Below are 12,043 nucleotides of genomic sequence, written 5' to 3'. Positions count from 1 at the left end.
ACCTGAAATCACCCGACATTGGCTGGCAGCTTTCCATCTCCATCCTGGTCCCTGGCAAGTGACCCAGACGCTGTCCCTTCTGCTTTCAGGTTCTTCAGATCTTCGATCCACCCGGACACTTTTCCTCTGTTCGCCTGCAGCTCTTCTTTGCAGATCTCCATTGAAATCGACAACGAAACCTGACACCAAAAGACAACTATGCACCCGGCTTCTATGGGATTAGGTAACACGAGTACTCTGGTAGTCTCGAGGTTATTGGCCCTCCTAGTGTCTAAGTCTAAAAGGGTTCCATCGTAGTCCATTCGGAAGTATCCTTAAACTGTAAATTTATAACTTGTTAGTTTCCCATAGAAAGTCAATGGTAACCCGCGGCTGTGTTTAGACACTCCACGCGTCTCCCGTGGGCCTCCCACTTCCTAACCCTTGGTTGTTCCTAGAAGCCCCAGCGATTCCCTAGGCCAGCTTTCTATCTCAGACATGGTTCTTATACCACTATTTTAGTATATGGTTTGTGAGGCCCCTAGGGCAAAACATATACTGTGCAACTTATCGTATGCTAATTGAGATCCTTGTATTGTACTTTTACCTCTGACCTCAAAGAGTGCAGAGGGGTTGTGTTTAGAATAAATACATATATACACATATATACATATATACATATATACATATACACATATATACATATACACATATACACATATATATATATTTTTGATACATACTGTAGGAAGGTGGATATCGGACTATGGTTACCCCCAACTTTTTGCCTGGTGTTTTGCTGGTTTTTCGACTTAGTTGACCTGGGACCCTGCTATTCAGGGCCCCAGGCCTACTGCTCTCTGTAAAATGGATTCCATGTACCTTAGGTACATATCTAATTGGATACTGAGTCACCTTATCAGTCCCTGTACAGTGTACCTTAGGTACCCAGGGCATAGGTGTACCCAGGGCCTACCCGGGGCTGCAGCATGTATTATGCCACCCCTGGCTGGCCATCCAAATCTGACACAACTGGCTGCACGACAGCTGGGGCAAGGTGGTGTAATCACCCTTTGTTTTAGATATAGTATTCCTATATCTAACCCTAAAACGGACACATGTATTCCTATCAGTCACTCCTAAGGCAGGCCTTATCAATCCTGAAGGCAGAGTTCTTGGTATTATGTGAGATGGTGCTCTGGCATGAGCTGAGCCCGTTTGCAGCTTGCGGAACCAAGTCCTAATAGCTGTTCCATGATAACGCGTACCATATACTCTTAAGTGCCTTATAATCCTCGCGGTTATTTGCCAACTTTGATATCGCTTTATCAAAACATGTCGAGTAAGGTGTCATACGAATTGGAATACTAACCCCTCGCCAATTCTGGTGACAGGGTTAGCATTCCACCCTTATAGAGGGACACGACATGTATGTAACTGTGAACCCCGGTTAAAGCTTAACACAGCCTCAGCTCCACAAAATGGATGCTGCCACCACAGACACAAGTCTGACCTCCTGCTGCTGGGAGTCCTTCCAGCGAGGAGAGCTTGGACAAAGGGTTTCCTGTCAGGGGCGGTGCTAGCACCATCCCAGACAGGGTTTTGTGTATCCCAGGTATGCAGGGCTGAGAGGAAGGTGACTGCAAGTGGCACCCCGGTGCTCACTGTGCATATGCCGGCTTGAACCAGTTCCAGGGGCACACCAGCCCCTGAGCTGGGGAAAGTCCGGACAAGGGAGAGGGGTGTAACCACCCCCCTCCTAGTCCCACCCATGGGCAGGACCTAGTCGCCTGCCAGACCCTTTTTTTAGAATAAAGGTAGAAGGCCCCCTTCCCAAATTAGATAATTCTGAATCTTGACTACTTTCCACGAAAGGACTTTTGAACATTTCTGAAGACTCTCCCTTGTGGCTAAGGAGTAGCCACCCTGCATCAGCGGGCACCATCTAAGCGCTTGCGGTTTGCTGTAAGTCCATCCTCCGGATCAAGACTGCCCAGCTCGACGAGACCCAGATTCCCTGGCATCTCCGACCTCTACCTGCATCATCAGCCCAGCTGAGATTCGTGGGTGTGACGAGACCTGAAGGGACTGGCCATCTTCAAAACTGCACAACGCTTATCCAGCACGACCGCCGAGGGATCCTCGAGTGAGTGCTTTGGGGTTTGAGAAGCCCTAACCCTGAGCAGCTCCAGCACCGAAGTCCAGCCCCCCAGCATCCACGAGATCTGCGTGGGGCCCTTCTGCTCTTTGCTGCTCACCGCGTTGTCCGGTCACTTGCCTGCTGGCTAGTGGCCCTCCTGACGACGAACCACGACGATTACACCGCTGGTCTGGTTGCTCCAGACTGGCCCTTGCTCCCTTCCAAAAGAGGAGCACCCCGGACCCTCCTGGTCCACTCCAGACGCCATCTTGACTCCACCGCGTGGGCTTGCCTTTGCCAAGATTTTTTGCCTTAATCCTGGGTCCAGCATCGCCGACAGCAGACACCTTTGTGGAACAGCTCGCACCTCCATCCTGGTCGCCGACAACGCCTCCTGGTCCGAGAGACAGCAGAGCCCAGCGTCGCCCACTCACCTGGTCGAGGTGACTTCATCCAGTGCCATCCTGGTGCCCACCTAATCACTGGCTAGTGATTAAGAACTGAGTCCCCTCTGCTTTCAGGTCATCATCATCGATCCAGGCTTGGATCCCTCCGAATATCTTCACTGGTCGCCTGGCAGCAACTTCTTCTTTCAGGCTCCATAGACTTAAACGAGGATTCCCGACGTCTTTTGAACCCTATGCAGCTGGGCTAGGTAACCTGAGCATTTCGGTGCTCCAACGTAGGTTCACTATCTAAGTGTCCAGATCCTTTGTCGTTTTCAGTCTATCTAGTCGGATTCATTCGATAACTGTAACTTTACGAAAACTAGCATCCATAGACTTTGTCCCACATCCTGCGTGAGAGTGCACACTCTGCACCCGATCTCCCTAGACCTCCTGCTCCTAACCTTAGGGTTCAGTAGTGTAGTCCTAGCGATCCTGAAGCCTCTGGATCTTGTTACTTACCTGCTAGTATTTCGCATTCCACTTTTGTAGTATATGGTTTTTCGTGCCCATCGGGCATTTGTGTATATTGTGCAACTTAAAGTATTTTCGTAAGAGTTTTGTTGTGTGCTTAGCTCCCTGACTCATAAAGAGTTCAGGGTAGACTTGTTACAAATAAATATCCTTTTATTTTCATAACACCTTGTGTGGTGTCCTTTCACTTGGTGTTCAAGGGGTATATGTGATGGTATAACAGCTGGCTTAACACGCCCTCTAGAGTTTAGCCTAAAGACTATTCTTGTCCATGCTACTAGGATAGCTGGTCTATAAGGTTGACTTACAACCAATCATCAATAAGGGTCGTTTGGAATGATACACAGTGATCACTAGAATAGTGAGCACTATATATCAGGCCAACTACTCACATATACCTTGTGTGGTGTACTTTCATTTGGTACTCAAGGGATTATAATTGGTAAAACAACTTGCTTAATACGCACTCTGAAGTCTTAGCCGGATGGCTGCTGGTCCACGCTACCACTAGGATAGCATTCTATAAGGTTGACTTTACAAGCATCAATAAGGGTCGATTAGACTGGTGTAATGTGCCCACTAGAACTAGTGGACATCATATGCCAGTCTAACTTTTCACATACAGGGGCTCACAGGGGTGACCCAGTAACCAATCTGGTATGTACCTAAAGTACATGATGTCAATTTAGAGAGAACAGCTAGGCTGTGGGCCTGATTAGCAGGGCCACAGCCAGACTAAAGACGAAAAACCAGAGAATCATAGCAAAAAGTAGGGGTAAGCATAGGAAGCGGACCCTACTCTCCTACACATACTATTCCCAAATAGGTACCGTGTGCACAGAGTCCACAGACCCCAGAGGTTTGGCAGAGGCTAAAGTTAGATATAACCTTAACCTCTGAAGTGGAAGATTGGTCGAGCAGTAAGGCAGTATCAGAGGAGTGTAAAGCATTTGTTGTACACAGCCAGCAAATGGTCTCACACACTCAAGAACTGAACTCTGGGCCAATTGTTTTGTATCAAAAGATATACTGTTTTATTTTTAGAACCAACAAGTTATCAAAATATACTTTCTCAGGATGTTACTTTGTTAAATACTTTTCAAATAGGCAATAGACTTTTGAATGCAGTAGTTAGTGGTTGCCATAGGCAACCCAATTTCAAAAGTAGTGATTTTTTAGCAATATTTTGGTATTTTAAAAGTTGACACTTTGAAGAAATTTCACAGAAAAGCAGTCAATGATTTCCTATGGAAGAAATTCACTTCGCAGGTAAGAGGTGTTATGGTTACTCTTTCTAACTCCAGGATGGATCCTAGATCCAGCACTGGTGCACCACCTGTAAACAGTTGAAAGATTCTGTTTTTGTTACACAGGCGATTTTTAACGAATATTTGTAGTTTGCAAACTTGACACTTAGAAACTTTTTCTGCCAAAACCAGGCAATGTTATCCTATGGAAGGAAATTCAAATTGCAGGTAAAGTATGCTCTTGTTACTTTTGTAATCCAGTGCTAGACTCCTAGGTTTAGCACTGGGGCATCTATCTAAAACAGATAAGTAATTACGTTTTTATAGTTGGTACGATTTTTAAAGCATATTTGTAGTTTGCAAAAATCGACAGAAGAAATTTCACAGAAAACGAGTCATTGGTTTCCTATGGGAGAAAATGGAGTTTGCGGTAAGTACGGTTGTAATTACTTTTAAGGGTCAGTGCTGAGCACCAAGATCCAGCACTGGGATCTCCTGCTAGAAGATTACGGGCAGCTGAATGGACTGGTTAACATGGAAGTGAGGGATCACCTTGGGAAGGAACTGCAAATGTATTCGCTCAAAGACTTTTTGTGTATTTGGACGTAGGGTTCCTGTACTTTTAGCACTGCAATTTGTTGACTGGGCGTGGTGATTAAATGACTAGTAGGAACGCAGACTGTTTTATCTACCTTATGGAATTTGTTCAAAAGGTCTGAGGCTGCCTGCCTTTGAGTGGCAGACTTGTTTTCTCCTGTTTTGTCAATTGGTCCTATGAGCAGGGTAGATTAATTACTGGCCTCCGAGATTTCCACTTGGTCAAAGTACAAAATCTGCCTTGTCCATTGTGGGGCTGTCGAGATTAGCGTCCAGGCAATGGTCTGTACTGCTTTATCAATTATGATCAAGAGTATGTTCCAGTGAGTATATACAAATTTCTCTGACCAGACTATCAGTATTTCTCATTGACCGGTGGTGTAGGTAGCTGTTAGCAAGTCTTGTCACTTTACTTTTTCTGATGTTGCAACCAGGTCCATGCGTGGTACGCCCCACCTTCGAAACATCCCTTGCGTAGATCATGATCATATAGTTCTAATTTGCAAGCTCTGTCTCTACAGTCTGTTCTGGCAACTGTACCATTACAACATGGCTAAAGTAGTCTACCTCGAAGCTAGGGAACTTGGTTAGAGTCTCGGGAGGGCTGCTTAACATCCTGTGATTCTGGGCAAGTCACTTAACCTCTCTGTGCCTAAACAAAAATTAATGGCTTTAACGCAACTGGTGCTCGCGTAAAGAGCTCTGATACCTTCGGGTTGAGTCTGCTCTATACAAAATTACCCCCCCCCCCCCCCCCCCCAACAAAAAAAAAAAGAGTGCCTTTGGATGATCTTCTGGGAGAGTTTGGAATGCATGCCTTCTCATTTCCCTTTGGTTTGTTGAAATAGAACATGGAAGTTGTATTTTAAACTATCTGGGAATGAAAGGCTTTTAGCACTAGGTAAACTATTTGTTACATCAGCCCCTTCATGTTCAGATTTTACATGTATGCTCCCTCACAGAGTGTGTGGGATGTACCAGTGTCAATTATCACTGTGCAAGTTGAAAATTTGAACAGTCTTCCTAAAGTGACAATTCTCATGTTCCACCCCGGTGTTCCCAGCCAAATCACATGAGTGACAACCAGTAGTTTCTTCCAAAGGCCTGTGACTATTTGTTCCGTAACTATTCTTGGATGGGATGCCTGTGTAACCTGAAGAAGAGGAAATATACAAGACTTCAAGCCCATCAGTTTAATTACCGCTCTTATCATCTGAGACCTTCCCCTGTGGTAAAATAGTTTGCTCTCAGTGCCAGTGCTCTCTCCATCACTGGGAATGAGTTTGTTTCCTTTGAGCTTAGTGGCATGCCCAAAAACACATTTTCTGGCTCTGGCACTAGGGATGATTTCTCAACAGAGAGAGAAACCCAGTCATTAGAGTGTTTGTATGCACATTTGAATGTTCTTCTGCCATTGTTAAGTAACTTCACTTTTACTGCCAGTGGTCCAGTTAGGGGTATAAGTGTACTCCTTTATTTTAATGGTGTGCAGCTTCTACTGCCACAGACTTAATGAATAATCTCGGGTGTGGATTTTACAGGAAAGGGTAATACTTTGAAATGATAATGTAATTTAGTTCTTGAAAAATCTGAGGCGCTTCTTCGGTTTGCAGTTTATCGCTATGTGCAGATAGGGCACCTTAAGGTCCATGGGGGCCATGTTGTCTCCCATCTTCAGAAGTGGCACAATCTCCTGTAGTGTGGTCAGTTTGAACTAGTATGTTTATACGTATTTGTTTAGCAATCCGGTCTTAAGAACGGATCTGCTTTCAGTATTAAAAAGAACATTGAGTAGACCCCCGTCCACCCCAGACTATCTCCCCCGCCCTCCACCTTGCTGATTTTTCTTCCGTGGACTGGTTCTGTAGCTTGTTTTAAAAGAGTTCATGTACTTTCTGGGGCAGGCAAGATAAACCTTCTTGGCTGTGCTACTTTGCTCTTTGAGGCAACGCTGGTGGTCTTTTAATGAATTCAATGCAACATCCATGCTGTATAATATGGAATATCCAGCTTTCTGGAGGTGACTGCCTCTTATACACGGAGCAAACACCAAATTCTGCCCCATCATTGTTATTGTGGGTTGGGGGAGGAGTTGAGTGAGCCTTCACTGAAGACCCCGGCTACTGGCATTTGTCACCTTCCCCTTGCTCTGCCACAAAAAAGCAACATGGTGTTGGGGGTACTGCCAATTGGGTTGTTGAATGGTGCATAAGAAGATCCTGGCTAAAAAGCACCCCTGCCTGCAACTCCTCTGCTGGGTGCAGTACCTCTTACAGTTCACTTGAAATAGCAAAACTTCCATCACTTTCGCGATTTTATCTTTCTTAATCTGTTGCAGTGCCTCATCTACTGCTGATCCAAGAAGGTGCTGCCCTGTGATGGTCATGTTTATGACCGAGACCTGTTCTTCTCGTTTTGAACCCAGAGACTAAGGTAAGCAGGTTGTCTTGATGTTGCCCCAAGACACATATGCCTGCTTGCGGCGACTGTAGTATCTAGTGCTTATTTGAGACATGCATTTATTTGGGGGATGCATTAGATATCATCCCTTTCTGGATTACGGTCTAGCCCTCTTCATATTTTTCTGTGAGGTGCTCAGAATTTAATTTGAGCGAGTGGGGGTAATAGAGGGAAAAATAGGAAATAAGGAGGATGATGGACAGAAAAACTACCGGAAAGGAGAAAGCAGGAACCTGCAAGAGTGAGATAAAGAATCAGGGAGTGTCTACCAGTGGCAGAGGCGGGTGGATTAAAGACTACATGGTTTGGTATTCAGCGCACTGACATTTAAGAACACTGGCGATGAGCTTCTGAGCAGCGCACTGGACACTGGCACCCATTATTTTAATGCAGTACCTCCAGTGCTTAAATAATTTGTAAGGCATTGATCTCTTCCCATAGCGGTTGTCCATAGCGGTTGTGAAGTGCGCTGGAGTTTGCAGTCCACCACTAATCTGCTGTCATCTAAATTTTCTGCTAAACATTCCTACTCTTTATCTGGGATGGTCCCATAGATGTGCAGCTTTTGCTATTCCAGGCTGCAGTTAAGATTACTGAGTCAGTCACAGCACTGTCCTCTGACAAACGATGGGCCCTGAGGAGTATGAACATTTCTTTTTTTCTCATGCAGTCACTGCCTTTCAAAAATGCAGGTTCTCGAAAGTTGTACTTCCTTTAGTCAAGGATGCTAAGTGACACTGGGAGATAAATTCCTCTTCTGGGTTGGGATAAAGGTTTATATAAGGCTGGAGGGCTCAGTCTGTTCCAATTGCACCCAGTGCGTGTCTGCTGCTAGTTTTACTTGTAAGTAGTACACCTAGTACACCACTAGATCTGGCAGTGATGGCCCTAAAGGATAAAAGTCGACCGCCTCCCCCAGGGTGTGAGTATCTCGGTCATGCCAAACCTCCATGTGAGCGTTCAACTTCCTGAAATGCAATGTACCTTCAGTTGCCCTCAGCTTCATAAACTCATTTGACCCTCCTCGTGTGGTTCAAACTTAAGTCAGAGGTTCATGCTCCCTGTGCTCTTCCCATAGGTTTGGTCTCAGGTGGCCTTACTGGGATTCAAAACCCTTTTAACAATTTGTCAACATCCCTCTCTTTGCAACCATTTTGGCCACCAGTAAATGTTTCTTATAATCTTCCTTCAGTGCTTGTTGATCAGCATTGACTCAATTTTCTCTTCTGCGTTTCCTTGGCCATTGCCTTTTTTCCCCTTTCAACCTGTTTTCAGCACATTTCAGGTGCTAAGCTTTCTGCAGTGTGCTTCGTCTTGGACCAGTGGGGCTGTGCTTTGAATCCAGAAGGTTCTCTGAAGACTTGGAATGTGTGGGGTGTGGGGTGGGGGTGGTGTGGGGTGGGGGTGGGGTGGGGGTGGGGTGGGGGTGGTGTGGGGGTGGTGTGGGGGTGGTGTGGGGGTTGGGTGGTGATGGGTGTGTGGTGTGGTGATGGGTGTGTGGTGTGGTGATGGGTGTGTGGTGTGGTGATGGGTGTGTGGTGTGGTGATGGGTGTGTGGTGTGGTGATGGGTGTGTGGTGTGGTGATGGGTGTGTGGTGTGGTGATGGGTGTGTGGTGTGGTGATGGGTGTGTGGTGTGGTGATGGGTGTGTGGTGTGGTGATGGGTGTGTGGTGTGGTGATGGGTGTGTGGTGTGGTGATGGGTGTGTGGTGTGGTGATGGGTGTGTGGTGTGGTGATGGGTGTGTGGTGTGGTGATGGGTGTGTGGTGTGGTGATGGGTGTGTGGTGTGGTGATGGGTGTGTGGTGTGGTGATGGGTGTGTGGTGTGGTGATGGGTGTGTGGTGTGGTGATGGGTGTGTGGTGTGGTGATGGGTGTGTGGTGTGGTGATGGGTGTGTGGTGTGGTGATGGGTGTGTGGTGTGGTGATGGGTGTGTGGTGTGGTGATGGGTGTGTGGTGTGGTGATGGGTGTGTGGTGTGGTGATGGGTGTGTGGTGTGGTGATGGGTGTGTGGTGTGGTGATGGGTGTGTGGTGTGGCGATGGGTGTGTGGTGTGGCGATGGGTGTGTGGTGTGGCGATGGGTGTGTGGTGTGGCGATGGGTGTGTGGTGTGGCGATGGGTGTGTGGTGTGGCGATGGGTGTGTGGTGTGGCGATCGGTGTGTGGTGTGGTGGGGGTGTGTGGTGTGGTGGGGGTGTGTGGTGTGGTGGGGGTGTGTGGTGTGGTGGGGGTGTGTGGTGTGGTGGGGGTGTGTGGTGTGGTGGGGGTGTGTGGTGTGGTGGGGGTGTGTGGTGTGGGGGTGGGTGAGGTGTGGGTGAGTTAACTGTTGGTTTTTCTGCTGTGACTGCATCATTGTATAGCATGCCCACCTTTAATTATCCATAACTTTTGGCGAAAATTCAGTACCAGCTTCACAACCCTTGATGCTATGGTCATTGGTAGACACAACATGCACTTCGTGCTATACTTTGAGCAAACCTGTGATTGCATGTTGGGGAAAATCTAAAGAGAGCATCCCTATCTACCCTCCAACACCTCTGCGTTATTGGTTGCATATTCTCAGACCACATGGTCAAGCCATCAGTGAGGGTCTGACTTCAAAGTATTGTCAATGTTCTCACCCATTTCATTGATGTTCCGATACAGTTAAAAATGTGCAGATGACAACAGAGCACAGTGGCTTCTAGTTACTACATCTGATAAACAAAAGGAAAGCCATACAAACAAATGGTCCTAGATGACACCCAGCAGGAGACAAAAAAGGACAGACTGCAAAAGCAGAATTCCGCTACATGGTGGGAAAATGCACAGAATGTGCATACAGGAAAGACTGATGCTGCAAAACTTAAAGTTCTGATTTTGAAATCTATAGTACAAGAAAAGGATGATTTGCTTGATTGATGCATAGACCGGTAGAGTCTGACGGCAACAAACAGTTATGTCCACAAATTATTACGTTTATAAAATCACTTAACAGTTTTGCTGAAGATTTTCTGTACAAGTCAAACCAGCATGGGACTCAAAGAACGCACCTGCGTTTGAAGTCTGGTGACTATCTCTTTCCGGGCCTTCATAACTTCTTCAAGCTTGCCGGATACCATGATGGAGAGCCCTTGATCCTTAGCAAGCGACAGTTCTAGGTGTGCTCCAGTCCTCTGCATGATATCCAGACAGATCTTGGCCTGCTCCCCTTCCCCAAACTGGTTCATGTCCTTGTACTTCCGCTCCTCCAAGGGCACATGAAAGACCTGCACAAATTCAATTCAAAGCATAAATAACTTAGCATATTGCCTACACTGCCATAGTCCAATCGTAAGAGAAAGCTTGTCAACTGACACATATGTAATAAAAACATAATATATAGAAAACACCTGCTTGACTTTTTTCCCAAATAGGTCTTACAACTTTGTGACAATCAGTGGTTATTGGACATTTTCCTATGAATACTGTTTATTGTTGACGTCCCAAGGAAACGTTTATGGTCTATTCTTGTAGAATAGTGGAGTTATTCTCGTTGGCCATGTTGAGAAAGAAGTGCTAAAGCTGTGTACCTTTTTTGTAAATTTTCCCTTACACCCCTGTGTGCTTTTTTGCCCAGTGATCTGAATTGTGCAACTACACAGGAAGTACTCAGTTCAGCTATACAAGTTACTTACCTTCGGTAACGTTATATCTGTAAGAAACATTTGTAGTGATAGATTCCTTACCTTAGAATTACCCCCAGGCGTCAGGCTGGATCGGGAAAGTTTTAGTCAGCAGTACCCCAGTGCATTGGTAGGAGTCATTGTGCGGCTCCACGTGCATTGTTGGCGTTGGCGCCGAGATGACGTCGCTGGAGCTACTTAGTCGCGCCGACGTCCGTTCTGTACACTACTTTCCGCGCCAGATACACAGAGCCATGCAAGAAACGGACCACTGGTGCCATGAAACTAGGGCCCTGAAAGGGATGACCTTAACCTTAGAAATCAGTTCACATACCGGCGAGGATGGGTGGGGCGCTAAGGAATCTATTACTACTAATGTAGTACAGATATATTGTTACCGAAGGTATGTAACTTGTGCATCTGAAATTAACACTTAGTGATAGATTCCTTACCTTAGAATAGATACCCCAGCAATATCAACCCCAGTGGTGGGTTTGCGAACCAAGATCAAACCAAGAAGTCCTGGAGAGCAGAACGGCCAAAGAAGCAGTCTCTTGACTTTCCTGTCCAGGCAGTAATGCTTGGTAAACGTGTGCAGCGAGGCCCACGTAGCTGCCTGACAAATGTCATGCAAGGAAACTCCCCATCTCAAAGCAGCAGTGGCTGCCATCGCCCTGGTAGAATGGGCGATTCGCCCCACTGGAGGCTCCTTTTTAGCCAAAGAACAAGCCTTAATGCACAGAACGATTGTCACCTACTCAGCCGAACTTTGGGCACAGTTTCTCCCAGTCTTCCCCCATCCCCCCTCCAAACGAATTTCTGTAACTTTGTCCTTGTCTCCCAGGTTTTGATTGCGCTACAACAATTGTAACTTGTTTGCCTGTAACTCTGATATTCCTATAAAGCGCTCCGATACCTCCGGGTCTAGCCAGTGCTATATAAAACTCAAATAAAAATGGTCCGCTTGTGCACGGCCGACCTTTCTTGGCGCCCACGTAACGACCAAAGAGTTGGTCATCCACCCGGAACTGTTTGCGGTTAAGGTAGAATGAGGGC

At 46.5% G+C, this 12,043-nt stretch overlaps 1 protein-coding gene across 4 annotated transcripts in view; it reads right to left on the bottom strand.

The window, feature by feature from the left end:
* The window catches only part of HDLBP (high density lipoprotein binding protein), a 955,902-nt gene that overhangs the window by 723,176 nt on the left and 220,683 nt on the right, over positions 1–12,043 (bottom strand). For all 4 annotated transcript variants that reach the window (XM_086944014.1, XM_086944016.1, XM_086944015.1 and 1 more), the window contains exon 5: positions 10,376–10,591. In XM_086944014.1, the coding sequence (XP_086800140.1) occupies positions 10,376–10,591 (216 nt within the window). The remainder of the gene's footprint in view (positions 1–10,375; positions 10,592–12,043) is intronic.

Source organism: Lissotriton vulgaris, chromosome 11 (assembly GCF_964263255.1).
Source record: "Lissotriton vulgaris chromosome 11, aLisVul1.2, whole genome shotgun sequence".
Lineage (NCBI taxonomy): Eukaryota > Metazoa > Chordata > Amphibia > Caudata > Salamandridae > Lissotriton > Lissotriton vulgaris.
The sequence above is the reverse complement of the archived record's forward strand: the minus strand, read 5'-3'. Positions and strand labels throughout refer to the sequence as shown.